We start from the raw sequence: 21,665 nt of genomic DNA on the forward strand, positions 1-21,665 counted from the left end.
TCAAAATAATAAGAGCCATTTATGACAAACCCACAGCCAATATCATATTTAATAGGCAAAAGCTGGAAGCATTCCCTTTGAAAATCAGCATAAGACAAGTATGTCCTCTCTCACCACTCCTATTCAACATAATATTGGAAGTTCTGGCCAGGGCAATCAGGCAAGAGAAAGAAATAAAGGGTATTTAAATAGGAAGAGAGGAAATCAAATTGTCTCTGTTTGCAGATGACATGATTGTATATTTAGAAAACCCCATCATCTCAGCCCAAAATATCCTTAAGCTGATAAGCCACTTCAACAGTCTCAGGATACAAAATCAGTGTGCAAAAATCACAAGCATTCCTATACACCAATAATAGACAAACAGAGAGCCAAATCATGAGTGAACTCCCATTCACAATTGCTATAAACAGAATAAAATACCTAGGAATACAACTTACAAGGGATATGAAGGACCTCATCAAGGACAACTTCAAACCACTGCTCAAGGAAATAAGAGAGGACACAAACAAATGGAAAAACATCCCATGCTCACGGATAGGAAGAATCAATATCGTGAAAATGGCCATACTGCCCAAAGTAATTTATAGATTCAATGTTATCCCCATCAAGCTATCATTGACTTTCTTCACAGAATTAGAAAAAACTACTTTAAATTTCGTATGAAACCAACAAAGAGTGCGTATAGCCAAGACAATCCTAAGCAAAAAGAACAAAGCTGGAGGCGTCATGCTACCTGACTTCAAACTGTACTACAAGTCTACAGTAACCAAAACAGCATGGTACTGGTACCAAAACAGATATATAGACCAATGAAACAGAACAGAGGCATCAGAAATAACGCCACACATCTACAACCATCTGATCTTTGACAAACCTGACAAAAACAAGCAATGGGGAAAGGGTTCCTTATTTAATAGGGTTGGGAAAACTGGCTAGCCATATGCAGAAAACTGAAACTGGACGCCTACCTTACACCTTACACAAAAATTAACTTGATGGATTAAAGACTTAAACATAAGATCTAAAACCATAAAAATCGTAGAGGAAAACCTAGGCAATACCATTCAGGACATAGGCATGGGTGAAGACTTCATGACTAAAACACCAAAAGCAATGGCAATAAAAGCCAAAATTGACAAATGGGATCTAATTAAACTAAAGAGCTTCTGTACAGCAAAAGAAACTTCCATCAGAGTAAACAGACAACCTACAGAATGGGAGAAAATGTTTGCAGTCTACCCATCTGACAAAGGGCTAACATCCAGAATCTTCAAGGAACTTAAACAAATTTACAAGAAAAATCAACCCCATCAAAAAGTGGGTGAAGGATATGGACACTTCTCAAAAGAAGACATTTATGCAGCCAACAAACATGAAAAAAAGCTCATCATCACTGGTCATTAGAGAAACGCAAATCAAAACCACAATGAGATACCATCTCATGCCAGTTAGAATGGTGATCATTAAGAAGTCAGGGAACAACAGATGCTAGAGAGGATGTGGAGAAATAGGAACACTTTACACTGTTGGTGGGAGTATAAATTAGTTCAACCATTGTGGAAGACAGTGTGATGATTCCTCAAGGATCTGGAACCAGAAATACCATTTGACCCAGCAATCCCATTACTGGCTATATGCCCAAAGGATTATAAACCATTCTACTATAAAGACACATGCACACATGTGTTTACTGCAGCACTGTTCACAATAGCAAAGACTTGGAACCAACACAAATGCCCATCAATGACAGACTGGATAAAGAAAATGTGGCACATATACACCATGGAATACTATGCAGCCATAAAAAAGGATGAGTTCATGTCCTTTGCAAGGACATGGATAAAGCTGAAAACCATCATTCTCAGCAAACTAACACAAGAACAGAAAACCAAACACCACATGTTCTCACCCATAAGTGGGAGTTGAATAACGAGAACACATGGAGACAGGGAGTGGAACATCACACACCAGCGCCTGTCAGAGGTTCGGGGGCTAGGGGAGGGATAGTATTAGGAGAAATACCTAATGTATATGACAGGTTGATGGGTGCAGCAAAACACCATGGCACATGTATACCTGTGTAACAAACCTGCACATTCTGCACATGTATCCCAGAACTTAAACTATATTTAAAAAAAAAAAAGTTAATTATGCCTTCTTATCTTAGACATCCCTTCACTTACTTTCCCGGTTCACTGCCTTCCTTCTTGTCATAATCCTTCTGCTTGAAATGGACGTTGTCAAAAGCCTAATTTCAGCTTAGAAAAATGTCCTCTTCTACCGTTCTTCCCATTCAATGGATTAAGGATAAAAGCAGACAAACAGATTGAACATAGAAACTGTGAAATTATTTACAATTTCAGAATCGGTAATCAAAGCAAGAGCTCCACAGTGTTCTTACCTAATTGCCTTGCAGATCCCTGGCACTGAGTCTTAGCAACTTCCCTATGAACTCAGGTTCATTTTAAAAAACTTCCCGTAGTTTCGATTCAAAGGAATGCCTGACCAATACTGCCACCTACTGATGAGTAGGTGAGAAACCAGGACAATCAGATGGAGAGTGCAAACCAGTTTAACGAAAACGACAGACAATAATGAAAAATTCCTTGAAGTCGGTAAAATAATCTGCCTTTCCCAAAGAGTACTAGTAAGGAATGTACATCGAATCCTACAGCAGCATTAAGCAAAGATTGTGTAAGTGCAAAGAATTAGAATGACCTCTGATATAGTCTGGCTCTGTGTCCCCACCCGAATCTTATCTTGAATTGTAATCTGAATTGTAATCCCCATATGTTGGGGGAGGGATCTTGTGGGAAGTGACTGAATCATGGGGGCAGTTCCCCGTGCTGTTCTCGTCATTGTGAGTTCTCACAAGATCTAATGGTTTTGTGAGGGGCTTTTCCCCCCTTCACCCTGCGCTTCTCATTCCTCTCCTTCCTGGCACCATGTGAAGGACATGTTTGCTTATCCTTCTGCCATGATTGTAAGTTTCCTGAGGCCTCCCCAGCTATGTAAGTCAATTAAACCTCTTTATAAATTACCCAGTCTCAGGTATTTCTTCATAGCAGTGTGAGAACAGATTAATGAAGCCTCGTTCAGAAAACAGCATCACCAACGTTAACAGGACAACCAGTCCTCCTTTAAGAGTTCAAATGTTTCAAACTCAAGGCAAATATATTTGTTTTTATTTTGTCTCATACACACACAGAAAAACAAATAAAAATCTAGCCTGAGATTTAAAACTCACTAAGGAAAAAAAATCACAGCAAAAGCAGTAGGTTAACATCAGGATATTTATAATCAAGGCTCGATGGTATCAAGTTTTTTTTCTCTTTAGAGCCAGGCATGGTGGCATGCACCTGTGGTCCTAACTACTTACAAGGCTGAAGCAGGAGGTTTGCTTGAGCCCCAGCGCTTGAGGCTGCAGTTAGCCGCGAATGCACTACTGTACTCCAATCTGGACAACAGAGCAAGACCTTGTCTCTAAAAAATTTAAGATTTTTTAAAGTCCATATTTTTTGGTTATTTAAATGTGATATTATTCAACATTGATGAACTTGGGTCGTGAGTTCTAAAAGGGATTCAAAATACAATGGCATTTTCACTTTTTAAAAATTAAGATACTTTTTCATGATCAAAAATATGTTGTGTCTCCCTCCTGAACCTCCTTTTCAGGTAGGTAGCAAACGTTCTGAAATTTAGTTGGCATATGCTTCAGACAAACTTTTACTTACATCATTATCCTCACTGCTATCTTTTTTTTTTTGAAGTTGTATACTCCTAAAATGTTTTAAGCACTTAATTTTTCTTTTATGTTGTTAATTGTTTTCAACCCACTAATAAGTACCATTTTGCTAATTGGGAAATTAATACATATTGTCAAAGAAACAGACTAAACTGTATTTTGAAAATCCTAAAGAATAAAAATTTGTAAAAGGAAAAAAACTAAAGATGAAAACATATTTATATCTCCGACATCTTCCTACTTTAAAAATTACAAAGAAAATAGCAGAAATAAAATAGAGGTGACTTTTAATAACAAAAAGAGTCCATTTCTCAATATTAATAAAGAAAAAGCAAAAATACTCATAAACACATAGGATTAAAAGTAATGATTCCAAGAGAAGATAATTTAGAAAAAGGCATTTAATTACAAAATTTTCTTTTAAATAAAAAAGCAATGGCACGAATCACTACGAAATTATTTAAGTGATCATATCCACAGGCTGTTCTTGTAATTATATGCTAAAAATTTATGACTGTTCTCATTAACAGCATTCCCCCCCCTTCATTAGAGACATCAAGAGCTTCTGAGAATGTGTAATTTTTCCTAAAGTACTACTAAAAGTATCATAAACACCGTTTGTGCAGCATTCATTTACATCACCTTTTATTTACTACATTCTAAACTCATAAAATATTTAACATTTCTCTACTTCATTTCTCTTATTTACAGTACAGAGGCTCATCTCTTGTCACAATATGGTTTGTGCATTAAAATCCCTGGGAATAGTACTTTCGAGAACATTTTAATAAATTGACTCCAATTATTTAAAATAAGAACACAAACAAAAGCTTTTTCACCCAGAAGAATAATTCTTCCCGTAGACTTATTCAGGACTTAAAAAAAAAATCCCTGTTTAAGTAAAATACATTCTTCAACCATTACTGGATTATACTATCATGCATATTTATAATGCTAATATGACAACACGTAAAGCCAGCTATGACTTTTAAAATTCCATTTAGAAGAGTACAGTAGACAGAAAGTGCTTTGGCTTTCACTCTCTTGTTATCCATAATCCAGTTATTATTTCACATGGGTATATTTTATTTATTCTTAGTACATAAGTATTTAATGGTTCAGTAATAACTGGCAGCTTCTGACAGTCCTATTTTCTTGATCGCTGATACAGTTCTGTGAACATAAGTCAGATGAACTGAAAAAAAATGCAAATCACTTCCTGTGATACAGCAGGAAAAGGTGGAATGTTATTATTTGAGCAAATGATTCAAAGAGATGAATACTAATATTCTGTCGTGACAGGAATACTGTGAAATTAGGTATGTTTTAATGCGCTGTCTTCACAACTTGCCATACCTGGTATTTGTTATCTTTTTGGTCAAAAAGCAAACCTAACTGGGAAAGGGCAGATGTGAGGAGGTAATAGAGGTGAGAGAGCATATATAACAGTATATATGATTTTAGGAGAAAAGAGTGGGAAGAGAATATATTTTCACATATTTAAAAAAAACTATGTCACATCTGGACACATTTCACAGAGCATATGAAAACTGCCCATAAGCTAATTAAGCCTCTTTACTCTCACTCCAGAAATTTTTTTTCTAATAATAACATTAATAATAATTAATATAATTCTGGCAGCAGCATAAATCTATTACTTTTTAAGGCTTGAGAGAGTCATTTTTAAATAGTTGGGTACAACTGAATAATAAGAGTCCTGCCATTTCTTTTATTTACACTCTTGACTCAGCAAGAACTATGACAGAAGTCCACATGGTTATCTGCAGCTTGTTAAGTCTTCTACAACGGCTTTGACTTTATAACCCACTCAGCATTTGGGTTAAGCTGATATAAATCCTTCATATAAGTGTCATCATCAAGGCAGCGTTCCCCTGTTAAAATAGATGTTGTGTCAGTTTAATACAGCAGGTAGATTGGTACGCAATTTTAAACTTAACCTTAATTATTTAACTCTTAAGTCTTGGACTTCAAAATACTTATTCTACTTTGGGAGGCCGAGGTGGGCAGATTGATTGAGATCAGGAGTTTGAGGCCAGCCTGGGCAACATAATGAAACCCCGTCTCTACAAAAAATACAAAAATTAGCTAGGCATGGTGGCTTGCACCTGTAGTCCCAGCTACTCAGAGGGCTGAGGTGGAAGGATGGCTTGAGCTCAGGAGGTGGAGGTTGCAGTCAGCTGAGACTGCGCCACTGCACATCAGCCTGGGTGACAGAGGCAGACACTGTCTACAAAACAAAACAAATAAAAAACAAAAACAAAACTTCTCATTCTTTCCTGTTTCTCAAAATATTGTAAGAATTGGCCAACAATTGGAAAAATAAATTTGGTAGTCTTTCTCCAAATGAATAGGTTTCAAATTAATTTAGGAAGCTGAAAATACTTTGTATGATAGGCTTTTAATGGTTCCTTAAAAGCTTAATCATCTTATTAGGAGGGGCAATGGTTTTGAATCCACCTAAGAAACTACACTTAATTACCAAGATCTAAAAGTAAAATAAGAAATCAAATATATTAATATTTAAATAACCTTTACTGATAGAGTTAACAATTCCAGGTTTCTAGTGTCATGGCCCATTTAAATTTAAGAATAAACCTTCACATTCCTATATTTAACTTTTAATATTTACTAACATTTTTAATTCCCACAAAAACATTCTACAATATTGCAAAATTATTTTTAATTACTATTTTGAACTTAACATTATTTCATTTATTTCTTAATAATTTTACCCTTACCATTTCCAAGAGTCAAAAAAGAGAAAAAGATTACTTTAAATTTTTAAAAAGAGATGGGTAAGACTCACTGATAATTACAAAAGGGTAAAATATAAAACAGTCAAAATTAATTCATTCCATTTTTTAAATTACTAATGTGAATTTGAGTGTGTATGCATGTGTATAAAATTTAGCAGGAAATCAACTATGGCAAAAGTAAATCTGCTTTTACTAAAAATATCTAATACTGTACTATAATAAAGTGTTATCTTAGCCTTATATAAGCTCAGCTACTTCCTTTACTATGTGACATGAGTATATTAAAAAGAAGAGAGTTTTGAAAAACTTGCATCATTAACCATTCCAGGAGTTATTCTTACTGTATAGGGAACTTGCCTTTGCTGAAATTGAACATAGATGGGCATTTGTACAGGAGCTCAAACAGAGCCTGAAGAGAAAGGTCAAACCATTAAAGAAATCCACAATATTCAGCAACTTATCTAAAGCATGGTATATTTTACTTCTAATTTCCTGTTCTTCCTCCAAAGACATAAATAATAACCACTGGCACTATCAAAACAGCAAATGAAATTCAAAGAGAAAAAAACGTGCTTACCAATATTTCCTCCAATTTCATACAAAAAAACTTCTCCTTTCTTGAGAGTCTGGGCAATCCCACTATGAGGGACAAAACAAATGGATTAGTTGTATCATCAAACAGCTTGCAAGTAAATCACTTTAATGTGCTTGGGGAATTCTGGCTGGTATGGAAAATTCATAACTTAGATACACTGTGATTATCTACATGTTTGTATTTTCCCATCTGTTAAATGTACCCAATAGGTAATAAAAGTGTCACACCTGTAAATTAAAATAAACAAATGGAATTATACATCTGAAGGCAAAATAGTAAATCAGTATCTAAATTTGTAATATTCAAAAGAAAAGTTAATGTAACATTTCAGCTGCCAATCAAATTATTAATATGATTATCCACTTTGTATACAAGCCAAAATGGTCCTCATAAAACTATTAAATGTTTCCACCTTAGTTTTCACATTATGCTTATTCAATAAGTATTTATCATGGGTTTGCTGTGCTGACAACTCCAGTAGTGTGCAAGATGCATGTAAAGAATAAGACATGCTTCTAGCTGGGTGTGAAGGCTCATGCCTGTAATCCCAGCACTTTGGGAGGCCAAAGCAGGTAGATGGCTTGAGCCCAGTCTGAGCAACATGGCAAAACCCCGTTTCTACCCAAAATACAAAAAATTTAGCCGTGCATGGTGGCGAGTGCCTGTGATCCTAGCTACTCGGGAGGCTGAGGTGGGAGGACTGCTTGAGCCCAGGAGATGGATGTTGCAGTGAGCTGAGACTGTGCCACTGCACTCCAGCCTGGGTGACAGAATGAGATCCTGTCTCCAAAAAGAAAAAGAATAAGCCATGCTCCTCTGTCAGTTGTGCAAATGAGGGCAGCACAGACCCTCAGAGTGGAAGCAAATTATGTCAGTATCTTTCTGTAAAAGAATTACCTGAGAAACCTGCTAAAAATTCAGATTGAGAGCTCTAAAAACTCAGATTTAACTGGTCTAGGATAAAGCCTAAGAAACTGCTTTTCAAATGCTCTATAGTGGATTCTGAAGCATGGCAAGGTTAGTGGACCACTGAGATAAGGCCCTGAAGACACACTCTCTGGAACTGAGACGAGAAAATCAGGTCTGACTTGTATTCAAGCCATTAGGAAGAGCATGGTACAGCAGCAGCACTCCTCACCACCCATGGAATGGCTCATCTGGTTCTCCTCCTTTCTCTCCCTGCCCTGTGTCCCTGGCACACTGGACACTCAGGGCTCTCTGGGCCCTCACGCTATGTTCCACCTGCTGCACTGCATCTGATCCACTTTGTTTCCAATTACGGTGTAGTTTTATCTTTTAAATTAAATAATTTAATCATTATTATTTTTGTTTTTAATCTAGTACATAACACAATCAACTATGGGTCTAAAAAGAGTCACTGTTTCTGTGAAAACCAAATTGAATGTTTCAGGAGACTTGATTTAAAGAAAAACATCTAGTTAGATATTGCTCTCAGACTGATTCTCAAGTACCTGTGTTCCACTTTAAAGAAACAGGAACTAGATTTCCTGGTATATTCAGATTTTTGCATAATGCTAATCAACAAATTCATCATTAAAGGCAACAATCCTTTACCAAAGAACGAATGAATGTGCGATTATACCTATTATTGTATGTCATTCATGTATCCATTGGCTTCAGTTGAGGAGGTGGGGGAGAAAGAGAATGGAAAGATATAGTTTCTACCTGCCCCAACACAGGTGGAATACAAATGGAAGAAGCACAGGAATGTGGCGGAAGAAATATATCAACATTTACTGAGAATTTCACTTACTATGTGGCCTAGACAGACAGTGCTATATGCTGCATGGTCATTTTCCTAGTTAATTACAATACTAGATGCTATTCCGGTCCATTCTTATAAATGAGGAACTTGATACTTAAAGAGATGATAAAAACTAGCTGAAGGTGAAACAGAAATAGCTTTGAAATCCAGATTGCATCCCCAAGCATAAGGAAAGGGGCTGAGGACTGGGGGCAGAAGTGAGGTAAATGGAGAAGTTTACCAGACTTCCACCTAGGTGGAGAAGGAATAGGAGGAAGAGCGGGAAGAAGATACCCTGCTCCGGGGGTAGCAAATGCTTATTTAATACAAACACAACAAGCAGAAAATCCAAATTTGTCAGAGGATAGTTGTCACAAGCTGGTGCTTTCTATAACAATATAACTATGATTGTTTTCATGCTATACCTTAAATATGAAAGTCACAGTTGAATGTGGGGTACAGCTTCATAGTCTCATATTATTAGCAAGTAGAGGAACAAAAGTACAGACTAAATTGAGCACTTGGGTCCTGAAAGTAAATGTAAATTAACTGTGTCTGGCTGGAAAGAGCTGCTTATATCTGAAGTCTCGCCAGGTCTTCAGGTACACGTTCTGGGAGAGAATGAAAGCATGGCTGGTGGGAAGAATGGCAAAAGTTAGTATCTACTAAGTCAAGGTAGGGAGCAGAGAGGATGTGGATTGACTTTGCAGAACCTGCAAGACGCTATAGGGAGCAAAGACATCTGAGATCTTCCAACTGCCCTCAGGACATAATCCCCAAAAACCCATCTACTCTGTCTCTGCACTAGTGGTTCCCAGATCTATGATGCTCTGTAGATCCTCCAGCCATTGTGGAGAATGGTTAAGGGACTACCTTTGGAGGGAAACCACAGACTTAGAATTCCAGCTCTACCACCTATGAAAAATGTGTGACCTTGTAAATCTCTGTTTTCTTATCAGTGAAGCAGATGTAATAATAGCACTTACTTCAGAGTGCTGTTCTGAGGGAAGTTTACGCTGGCTTATTGAAGCCTAGATATTACCAATAAGCCTCTCTCTCATTTCATCACCATCTGTTAGCTGCACAGATTTATCCTTTCTCCCAATTTATAAACCCTAAGGGAAGGTACTTTAAAATATATGTTTATATCTCCCCTTCCAATTATGGTACTAGAAGTATTTAATATGTTTCTGTTCTGTTTAAGGCCCTGTGCTTTAGCAGAAAGCTTGATTGAAGCCCCCAAATGTTAGAATGAGGAGATTAAATTCAATGAAAGACCAAGACAGAGTATTCGTAAACTGAGATGCCAATGCCCTGGATGTCCCTCTGTTTTTAAACATTTAGTTTATTTCAGTGACTGAAAGTGAGGCTAGAGGAGGCATGAAAACATGACTTCAGCTAAAAGAAAGAATTCAAATGGCAAAACCTGAAAATACAATATACTTGTTAGAATCTCTAAAATATAAGAAAAGACACTGCAAAGTGTTCTGGAAAGGGCATACTCTAATATAGTGAAAGGGATACTAGCAGCTTTCAAATGACTCTCCCTGCCCCATCAACCCCAAAATATAGATGAAGGGCCTGTTGTCCTTAATGAGGATGGTATGTTCTCCCTTTGAGACTTCAGCGCTCAAAGGCCTGGTTTTCCTCTTTCAATTCTTTATGGTTTGTTTTTAAATTTGACCATTTTGAAATCCATTATATTTCATAGAAAAAGTTGTGTCTTTTCTTTATTTTAATGCCACTGCATCCTAATTAGTAATTTTCCTTACAGCCTACAAACAGTAATTAACCTCCAATCAACATATCCTGGAAAGAATATTGAGTGGTCTCGCTTGGCAAGCCCATCACAGGCCCAGTGAAGGAACACTCAGAAATCCTGCTTGAATCAGGCTCAATCTGAACACAAGCCACATCAAATGAACTAAACTCATTCCAACAGTCTAATGGTTAAGTCTGCTGTTCTCTTCTGCTGGGAAGACAATATTTTTAAGCATTTCATACTACCCCACAATTTAAAAAAAAAAAAAAAAAAGAAGAAGCGAAGGCGAGAGAGAGAGCAAGTGACTTATGCCATGGAACAATTAACACAAAACAGGCCTCTACCTTTCTTGGCTGAGAAACCTGGCAAGTACATCACTGGCTTTTAGTTCTTCAGTTAGCTGTATTGCCATGGAAACTTTCGAAAGATGGGGAGCTTGCACTCGAATCACTCCCTGAGGAACGTCAGCCTGCAAAGCAATAATGACACTGGAACAAAGCTGGCAGCAGCTGGAATGTGTAACTCCACAATGCATTATATAGTAAGTATGCTTAACTACTACGCATTTTACTTCACTACATAAAAACCTTAACTACTGTATAATGTAATTTGCCAAATTACATCAAACCTCAAATATCCTCTTAATGGTGATAGGGGAACTTTATAATGCCTGTGCAGTAATGCTTAATTATTTTTAAAGATGTAAAGAATGACAGCAATAACCATTACTGCCATATTAAGTGCTGATTTCTGAGTATTATCTACTAGAGGGTGCTTCTTCATGTAGCAATTTATGAAATTGAATCAGAAAGAAGTTACTTTGTGTGCTATTGCAGTATGTGCATTTGAAAAATCTTCCAGGACATTCACAAAATTTCACAAAATTTTTTTGTCTCTGAATGTTTTATAAAAAGGAAACACACTTTTCTATTTATATTATGTCTGTCCCCCATTTGGTTAATGAGCTCATGCTTTTTGGCTATACACTTTGAACTTACGATGACCCCCTTCTAAATCTTTTGCCCATGGATGTGAAAAACATTTTATGGATTCGAGGATACCATTGAAAGTTTATGAGGTTTGTAATACCAAAATGTCAGCTATAGCATTAGAAATATCAGGCTTAATTAATTCCTAAATGGTTTTGCTAAAATAAATACTATTATTTATAACCATTATGACTTAGACCTTAGAATAAACAGCACGCACAAATCATGTTCAAAAGATAATGCTTTAAATAATACAAATACCCTGTTCAATTGAACCAAAATTTATTAAGCATCTACTGAGTACCAGATATTGTACTAGGTTTACTTACCCAGTAATAAATAAGAAACAAGTCCTTTACTGCATAATTTTGTGCCCACAATATCATGTCCTTTTTTTTTTTTTTAATGTACATGGTCTTGAATTGTTTTTTTAAAAAACAAACATCTCAGGAGTTTGAGACTAGCCTGGCCAGCATGGCGAAACCCTGTTTCTACTAAAAATACAAAAATTAGCTGGGTGTGGTGGCGCCCACCTGTAATCCCAGCTACTTGGGAGGCTGAGGTAGGAGAATTGCTTGAACCCAGGAGGCAGAGGTTGCAGTGAGCTGAGATGCACTCCAGCCTGGGAGACAGAGTGAGACTCCATCTCAAAAAATAAATAAATAAATAAAAATAAAATAAAATAAACGTCGAGCAGAGATATACAACAGATGCCATTAATTTGATTTCTTTCAAAGTTCAACAAAAATAATATACCTTTAGAATCAGGCTCTGTAAAAATGTAGGTACCCTAAAAGATTTAATACTGCTTCTCAGTAATATCAGAGATTTAGTGTGTGAATAACAAGGAAAAGAAGCAACACGGTATAAGACTGTACAGTGAGTATGGGATTGTGGAAGGCCACGGACTGCAAACAACAGCTAGACCTGCAAAGGTATCACAAAGGACCTGACCATCAACCTCAGAAATCCTGCTGCAGAGTGGGTGGTGCCCCACCTGCCTCCTTCCTCTGACCAATCAGTGAAGGGCCACAGAACACATTACTCCAAACCTGAACAAAAATGGACAAAGCCTTCCAGGGCCTTACACTTATGAATTTGCTGGGCTAACCTTAGTTATAGCATCCTCCTCTAACTTCTCTTGCAGGACATATTACGCTCAACTCAATCTGTGAAGGACAACTAATTCCAACCTCCCAATTCCAAGCCCCCAATTCCAACCTGTGCCCACACCCCTCAATTCCTGCTTCATCTTTCTATCCAGCCTGAATCCTTGGCTTGGTTTTTTGACTTATTGATACTTTAGTCTATGACCTTGACCTCATCCCTAGGATACAAGTATAATTTCCCGTTGTCCTTGATTCTGTGACAGGCTTTATTTTCACTTGTAACACTTTGGAACACGTGCTGCTTCTTGCAATGGATGGGGCATTTCATGTGGTACAAAGCAGTTATTAAATCAATGGTGTAACATACAACTCAGCGACTCCATGAACTTCTCCCTTGGGTTTGAACTCTAGGGTATTTCCCACTATGGCCATTTAACCTGTTTGCATGGCCTCACCTACCTGTTGCCTCATAGGAGGTGGAAAATAATAAGTGGCATGGACACCTTTAACATTAGACTGAAAATTGTAATAGCAACATCTGAAGCACTGAGACTGTGCTCATAAAACCCTAATCCACCTTGTCTACTCAGTAATCACAACAATATTGGTATTTTGGATTCTGTTAGTTTATCACTATTATTATTACTATTGTTTTGTGGAGGGACTTGAACGGCAGGCTAGAGTTTGCAGATAGCCATGTGCTTTATATTGAGGTTAAAAGTTAGGAAATCCTGGTTAAGTCATAGTGTCAAATATCCTTATATACAGGTTTATCAGGGACAGAAATTGTTCCCATAATCACATCTTACCCAGTCCTAGAATATCAAGAAGGCAGCCAAATCTACACTGACATTTAAAGTGAAGATGACTGGATTAAGTTTTTATATAGAAAGTCCATAATAAATGAGTTGCAAAACCAAAATGATTCAGAAAATAATATATTACCATAAAGAGTTCAGGGATGTGGCAATCTTAGTCAGCTCCTTGCCTTTTCCCCCACTATTTCTTGTAGAACCTTCTACTGTTTGGATAAAAAGGCCCATCAGCACTCCAAGCTTTCCTATCTTTGTGTACATTCTACTCCCCCTCCCAAATATCTCTCTGCTAACCATTTTCAAGGCTCAGCTCAAATACCTCAAACTCCATGGAACTTCCATGCTCCACAGAGTCAAAAGGAATCTCTTAATTCCGCTGACTCTCCTTCATAAGGGTCCTACTATATGACCTGTATTCTGGTTGTATGCCACATATCTGACTCACATCTGTAGCCACCCATCAATGTTTATTGATTAAATGAACCATTCAAAATTACTTATTTTTTGTTTGTTTTTACTAACAATGATAACATCAACAAAGTAAAATTTCTCTAGAATAAAAGAAAGTATGCCAAGGGGTATTTCCTTAATGGCAAAAACTCATCTTAGGAACACTGTCTAAAAGAAACAAGTTAAGGTGCCTCTATCTACCATATGGTATTCCCTCCACTACCAAGAAAAGACAGGAAGGGAAAGAAAGCAGAGAAAAGGAATTAAGTATGTTACAAGAGATAATTCAGTCACTGTAGAGAGCCAAAGAGAAAAGCCAGAGTTACTAACATTAGCATGTACCTGCCTGGGGATGTAGTCTCTTTTCCCCTCCAACACATCTCATGAAGAGCTGAATGTATTAGTCTCTTCTCATGCTGCTATGAAGAAATACCCAAGACTAGATAATTTATAAAGAAAAGAGGTTTAATTGATTCATAGTTCCTCATGGCTAGGGAGGCCCCAGGAAACTTACAATCATGGCAGAAGGCACCTCTTCACAGGACAGCAGGAAAGAGAAATGTCAAGCAAAGGGGGAAAAGCCCCTTATAAAACCATCAGATCTCATGAGAACTCACTCACTATCACAAGAACAGCAGCATAAGGGTTACCACCCCCATGATTCAATTACCTCCTACCAGGTACCTCCCCACAACACATGGGGATTATGGGAACTAGAATTCAAGATAAGATTTGGGTGGGGACACAGCCAAACCATATCATTCCATCCCCAGCCTTCCAAAATCTCATGTCCTCACATTTCAAAACATAATCATGCCTTTCCAACAGTCCCCCAAAGTCTTAACTCATTCCAGCATTTACCCAAAAGTCCAAGTCCAAGGCCTCATCTGAGACAAGGCAAGTCTCTTCCACCTATGAGCCTGCAAAATCAAAATCAAGTTAGTTACTTCCCAGATACAATGGGGGTACAGGCATTGAGCAAATGCACCCATTCCAAATGGGAGAAATTGGCCAAAACAAGGTGGCTACAGGCCCCACGCAAGTCCGAAATCCAACAGGGAAGTCACCAAATCTTTTTTTTTTTTTTTTGGCAATGGAGTCTTGCTTTATCACCCAGGCTGGAGTGTAGTGGTGTGATCTCAGCTCACTGCAACCTCTGCCTCCCGGGTTCAAGCGATTCTCCTGCCTCATCCTCCCAAGTAGCTGAGATTATAGGTGTGTGCCACCATGCCCAGTTAATTTTTGTATTTTTAGTAGAGAGAGGGTTTCACCATGTCGGCTGCTGGTCTTGAATCCCTGACCTCAAGTGATCCACCCGCCTTGGCCTCCCAGAGTGCTGGGATAACAGGCATGAGCCACCATGCCCAGCCTAACCAAATCTTAAAGTTCTAAAATGATCTTCTTTGACTCCATGTCTCACATTTAGGTCATACTGATACAAGAGGTAGGCTCTAACAGCCTTGGGCAGCTCTGCCCCTGTGGCTTTGCAGGGTACAGACCCCCCTCCTGGCTGCTTTCACAGGCTGGTGTTGAGTGTCTGCAGCCTTTCCAGGCACATAGCAACAGCTGTCAGTGGATCTACCATCCTAGGGTCTGAAGGACAATGGCCCTCCTCTTATAGCTCCACTAGGCAGTGTCCCAGTGGGGACTGTGTGTGGGGGCTCCAACCCCACATCTCCCTTCTGCACTGCCTTAGCAGCAGTTCTCCATGAGGGTTCTGTCCCTGCAGCAAGTTTTGCCTGGACATCCAGGCATTTCCGGACATTCAGGCATTTCTATACATCCTCTAAAATCTAGGCGGAGGTTCCCAAAACTCAATTCTTGACTTCTGGGTACCTACAGACTAAACACCACATGTAAACTTGCTAGGCTTGGGGTTTGCACCCTCTGAAGTAATGGCCCGAGCTGTACCTTGGCCCCTTTCAGCCATAGCTGGAGCTGAAGCAGCTGGGATTCAGGGCACCATGCCCTGAGGCTGTGTAGAGCAGGGGGGCCCTGGGCCTGGCACAGCAAACCAGTTCTCCCTCCTAGGCCTCTCTGACTGTGATGGGAAGGGCTGCCTTGAAGGTCTCTGACATGCCTTGGAGACATTTTTCCCATTGTCTTGGTGATTAACATTTAGCTCCTTGTTACTTATGCAAATTTCTGCAGTGGGATTGAACTTCTTCCCAGAAAATGGGTTTTTCTTTTCTATCACATTGTCAGGCTGCAAATTTTCCAAACTTTTATGTTCTGCTTCCCCTTCAATGCCTTGCTGCTTAGAAATTTCTTCCACCAGATACCCTAAATCATCTCTCTCAAGTTCAAAGTTCCACAGATCTCTAGGGTAGAGTCACCAGTTTCTTTGCTAAAGCATAGCAAGAATCACCCTTATTCCAATTGCCAACAAGTTCCTCATCTCCATCTGTGACCACCTCAGCATGGACTTCTTTGTCCATAACACTATCAGCATTTTGGTCAAAGCCATTCAATGAGTCTCTAGGAAGTTCCAAACTTTCCCACATCTTCCTGTCTTCTGAGCCCTCCAAGTCTCTAGTTCCAAACTCTTTCACATTTTCTTATCTTCTTCTGAGCCCTCCAAACAGTTCCAACCTCTGCCTGTTACCCAGTTCCAAAATCACTTCCACATTTTCAGGTATCTTTATAGCAGCACCCCACCCACTCTATCGGTACCAATATCTGTATTAGTCATGGTTCTCTAAAAGGACAGAACTCATAGCATAGATGAGTTTCTTAAGGAGTATTGACTCACACGATCACAAGGTGAAGTCCCCCAATAGGCCGTCTGCAAGCTGAGGAGCAAGGAAGCCAGTCCGATTCCCAAAATCTCAAAAGTGGGGAAGCTGACAGTGCAGCCTTCAGTCTGTGGCTGAAGGTCAGACAGCCCCTGGTAAACCATTGGTGTAAGTCCAAGAGTCCAAACGTTGAAGAACTTGGAGTCCAATGTTCCAGAGCAGGAAGCATCCAGCCAGGAGAAAGATGAAGGCCAGAGGACTCAGCAAACCTGTTCTTTCCACTTTCTTCTGCCTACTTTTATTCTAGCCATGCTGGCAGCTGATTAGATGGTGCCCACCAAGCCTCTCCCAGTCCACTGACCCAAATGTTAATCTCCTTTGGCAACACCCTCACAGACACACCCAGGAACAATACTTTGCATCCTTTAATCCAATCAAGTTGACATTCAATATTGACCATCACACGAAGAAGGCTTCTAGTAATATGACCATAAGCCCATGCTTTCTAAATGAGCTCAGGTACCATAGCTTTGGGGAGTATGACCATGTCATGCTTCCTTATGAAATGAGGTGTTGAGTTCAGGGTGGTAAAAGGACTTGCACAGAAAGCACTACATCTGACCTGGGAATCTAGGATCCTTCTGATAGTTAAGAGTTTTAATAGAAGAGTCCCAAGATACTAGCTTCTGGGGGCAATTGGGAGTTTTCATGTATATGTGTAATGTTAGGTAATTGACATATTATGGGGTACACAGGCTGGTTTTTGCCAAGATGGGAAGCAGCATGAGTACTCTCCTACAGATTCCTTCTGGCTATGAAATAAAAACATTTCCCACATCCCTTTCCCTCAATGAGCAGGGGATGAGGTTAAGCCACCTTTGAGCTCAGCAAGAGCCCTTCCCAAGCTACAAACTGTAATCATTTTGACTCATTTCACAAAGAGCTGGAATATCAATATCCTTGGAAAGCATTTTATTAAACCAACAATGGTACATGATTTTCATTAAACCTTCCTAGGGTGACATTCTCTGACCACTAGAGAACCTGTATTCTACGGCAGGGAGAGAGAGTGTGTGTGTGGTTTGTGTGTCTATGGGATATGAACATTTCTCAGCTTGTTTATTTCTGTAGTGATTCATCCCATCCAAATTCTTACAACAATACAGAGATTGAGAGTTTGACTCAATATGGATATACAATGCTCTTTATCTCTGAAGAAGAAACGAGTTTAACCAGTATATACAATGGTAAAGCTAAAGAGTTAACGTTGTTTCTGGGAAGTTTTTGCTGGATATCTTGACAAGGAAGGCCAAATGATATTTACAAAGATGATAAACAATAAATTATGCCAAAGCCATCATTTAAATGGTGTATGACAACCACTATTAAGTACTAGAATCATGCTGTATCGAATACTGAAGTTATTAGTATACTAATTACATTGAGCTGCCAAGCTTTGAAAAGACACAACATGCCTGATCGTTAAGCCAAACAGTCTGTTCTTAACTTGAGCCATAATAATAACTGAATCTGTACACAGTATGATCTTTATAACCCTTCTCTTTCACACATTTTAATCTAAAATTGTCACTCTGTCCCCTGCTTTTTTTTTTTTTTTTTTTCCATTGAGACAGGGGAGGAGTGTGCTTGTGAACTGCAGTTATGTGAGGTACAACAGGACAGGAGAAGGGCAGTATTTGACTAACACACCATCAAAGAAAAGTCATAAAGGATTTTACAACTTCAAGAGTGTTAATTTCTTATGCATGCTAAGATTATTAAAATAGAGGAAATGACCTTATATGGTCTACACATGTTTTACATATTGAACTAAAGTTTATATTTCTAAACCTGATTTTATTATTATCTGGTTAAATAACAATTTTAGCATTTTTTCATAAGGTATATAAAAACACTGCATTGCTCATATTTTTGCACTATAGAGATTAGAAATTTAATGTCAGACCCGTAGAAGAGGTCTCTTTCTTTTTCATTAAAAGCTAATTTAAATGTAAAGCTGACATTTTTTATGCTACAGAAAACCCTTTTTATCTTTAAAAGGGCAAATTGGAAATACAGCTTTTTCAAAAAGAAGGCCAGATATAACACATATTTTAGAAAATTAAACAAGGACATTTTAGCAAGGTATCTTAAACTAAAATGGTATATTCATCACCCTAGTCTGAACTGACAATACTGGGAAGTGGTGATATAAAAGGAATTCACTACTATCTTGAACTATGTGCTAATTATAATTGGATCTTTGTTATCCAAATGCCTTAAACTTTTATCCAACTCACAGATTCAGAGGATTTTAAAGAAAGGCTTAAAATAACTTCCATAGTTAATAAGCATTTAATTTCCAATGACATAAGTTCTAATATTTTTTCTTTTAATGTGGTATTTTTATGCACTATTAAAAATCAGGGAATGTCATAAAAAGAAATAAGATTTTGTGCTTGATATTGTAATCTGATTTTCCACTTGGGTCCCCAAGTAAATCCAGACACTATTTCCAGACCTAAAGCAGATGCTTGAAACAATACCTGCAACAATGCTTTGCAGCGAGAACTGTTAAATGAAATCAGAGATGCAACTCTAAAGAGAGTTGTGCATAAAGGCACGCAACCCTGGCCACAAACAACTCAGCATCTACACTGCACTGCTGCCAATGCCAGGATTCTTCCAGTGGTAGCAACAGATTTCTTTTTCACATCCATAGCCCTACACTTTAAAATGTGACAACATTATTCTGGAACTTTCAGCAAGTCACATAAGCTCTCTAAAGCTTGAGTTCCTCCCTGGTAAATTAAGGGTGTGATACTAGCATGTCACAAGTTAACACTAACATTAACCCTATGAGAGAAAGCCTTTTGTTTCCTTGACCTATGAGGTCAGATGTGGTGAGCAGCATGGCATTTTTGACAGAATCTCATAGAGCCACTCTTTACCCTCACTCTCATAAATGAACAGCCTCCCTTTGAGAGGTGAGCTTGAATGGCAGAAGAAACATCATACAAACCTAAGTCACAATAACCCTGAGGCCTGGATGAGTCAACAAATCATAACCAATTGTTCATCAAAGCTGCCCCCACATTCTTAGTAGGCAGAGATGCAATCTGAGGTAATTATAAGATATCCTTTAAAATTCTAAAAGGAAAAAACATGTGGGAGACAGGATGCAACAAGATCAGAAAAATGTGTTCGATTGTTGATGATAAAGGTTTTGGGGGGCTCATGTACTATTCTTTCTACTCGTGTGTGTTAAAAAAAGTTTCATGATAAAATTAAATATACATGTGCATACACACACACAAACACACCAATAGGAAGAGGGAATTACCCTTCCAGCTTTTAGACAATACACACGCCCAAGTCCTGCCCTGGGAGAGTCTGACTCAGTGGGTCTATCAAGTCACCCAATCACAGTTTGCTTTTTGTTTTGTTCTAAAATAATATTACCAGGCCAGGTGCAGTGGCTCACACCTGTCATCCCAGGTATGAGAGGCTGAGGAGGGAGGATCACTTGATGCCAGGAGTTCGAGACCAGCCTGTGCAACATAGCAAGACCCTGTCTCTACAAAATAGTTTAAAAATTAACCAGGCATGGTGATGCATGCCTGTAGTCCCACCTACTCATGAGGCTGAGGTGGGAGGTTCCCTTGAGCCTGCAACTTTGAGGTTACAATGAGCCATGATTGCACCATTGCACTTCAGCCTGGGTGACAAAGCAAGACCTTATCTCCAAAAATGAACAAACCTTTAAAAAATTAAATATTACAGATGCCTCTATTGTGAACTTCTGGTTAAACACCATTAACCTGATCCTACCCTATCATTTTATAAAAGACACTGAAGCTCACAGAGGTAAAATGACTTGTCACACTCACTCGTGGCAGAGCTGGGGCTATATCCTCAGGCCACATGACTTCTGAGGTGTATGTGTGGGTGTAGATGTGTGTGTTATCAATCCCGACAAGTTAAAGGCTATCAGAAAATGATTATTATTAATGGTCTACAATTTTCTTATTTTTCCTCCAACTGTTTCTTCCTAGTATAATTAATGGATGAGACATACTAGTATTTAAGAACATCTACATTTGGACCAAACACTCAGTATGCTGTAGTCACTAAAAACATTTGCCTTATGAGGTAAATTGAGTACATCTTAAAATCTGGCTCAAATTATTAATTACCTAGTGTAGTCTAGCACGTCTTAATAATACAAATGCCCAATTATAAACAGTTAGCTTTAATAGCATACGAAACTATTATTTTTTTAAGAGGGGTGTCACTGTGTTACCCAGGCTGGCATCTAACTCTGGGCTCAAGTGATCCTCCTGTTCAGCCTCCCAAGTAGCTGGGACTACAGGTGCATGCCACTGCACTGAGCCAAAGCCTCTTAAAAATATTACCTTGAAGAATGTTTATAATCTATAATCTCTTTCACTCTCCAATCCCTGGCAATCTAGCTTTTTCCATAAATTATCATTGACAATGCCTCGGGAAAAGTAATAATTAACCTTCAAATTCAAAAACCTTTGTCCAGTGTTAACCTTACTCAGTCTCTCTGCAGCATTTGGCACTACTAACCAAGCTCTTTTTACTTACTCTACTCTTCCTGCCTTGGCTTCAGAGAAAATATACATCCTTCAACTTTCTCTTACTTCCTATTATTTCCTAGCCTCCTTCACCAGCTCTTCTTGAATGGCCCATACTTAAATCGTGGAATCCCCTAGAGATCTCTCTTTGTCTCTTTATTTTCTTACTCCATATATCCACCTTGTGTAATATGAACCACTCTATGGCTTCAACAACAATCTCTAGGCTAATCCCAAAGGTGTGCCTCCAATGCTGGATGCTCCTTGAAATTCAGGCCCCTGTAGCCGACTCACACAGGTACGTTAACCCAAAGTGTCA

At 38.5% G+C, this 21,665-nt stretch overlaps 1 protein-coding gene across 2 annotated transcripts in view; it reads right to left on the reverse strand.

The window, feature by feature from the left end:
* Positions 1 to 4,365: 4,365 nt before the first annotated feature.
* Positions 4,366 to 21,665, reverse strand: part of ARHGAP18 (Rho GTPase activating protein 18) — a 135,909-nt gene continuing 118,609 nt past the window's right edge. Inside the window, exons 13-15 of one of the 2 annotated variants that reach the window (XM_024247808.3) lie at positions 10,992 to 11,116; positions 7,103 to 7,164; positions 4,366 to 5,640 (exon numbers count right to left, since the gene is read on the reverse strand). In XM_024247808.3, coding sequence (XP_024103576.2) covers positions 5,549 to 5,640; positions 7,103 to 7,164; positions 10,992 to 11,116 — 279 coding nt within the window. In that variant the 3' untranslated portion in view covers positions 4,366 to 5,548. 2 annotated transcript variants of the gene reach the window in all.

Source organism: Pongo abelii, chromosome 5 (genome assembly GCF_028885655.2).
Source record: "Pongo abelii isolate AG06213 chromosome 5, NHGRI_mPonAbe1-v2.0_pri, whole genome shotgun sequence".
Taxonomy (NCBI): Eukaryota; Metazoa; Chordata; class Mammalia; order Primates; family Hominidae; genus Pongo; species Pongo abelii.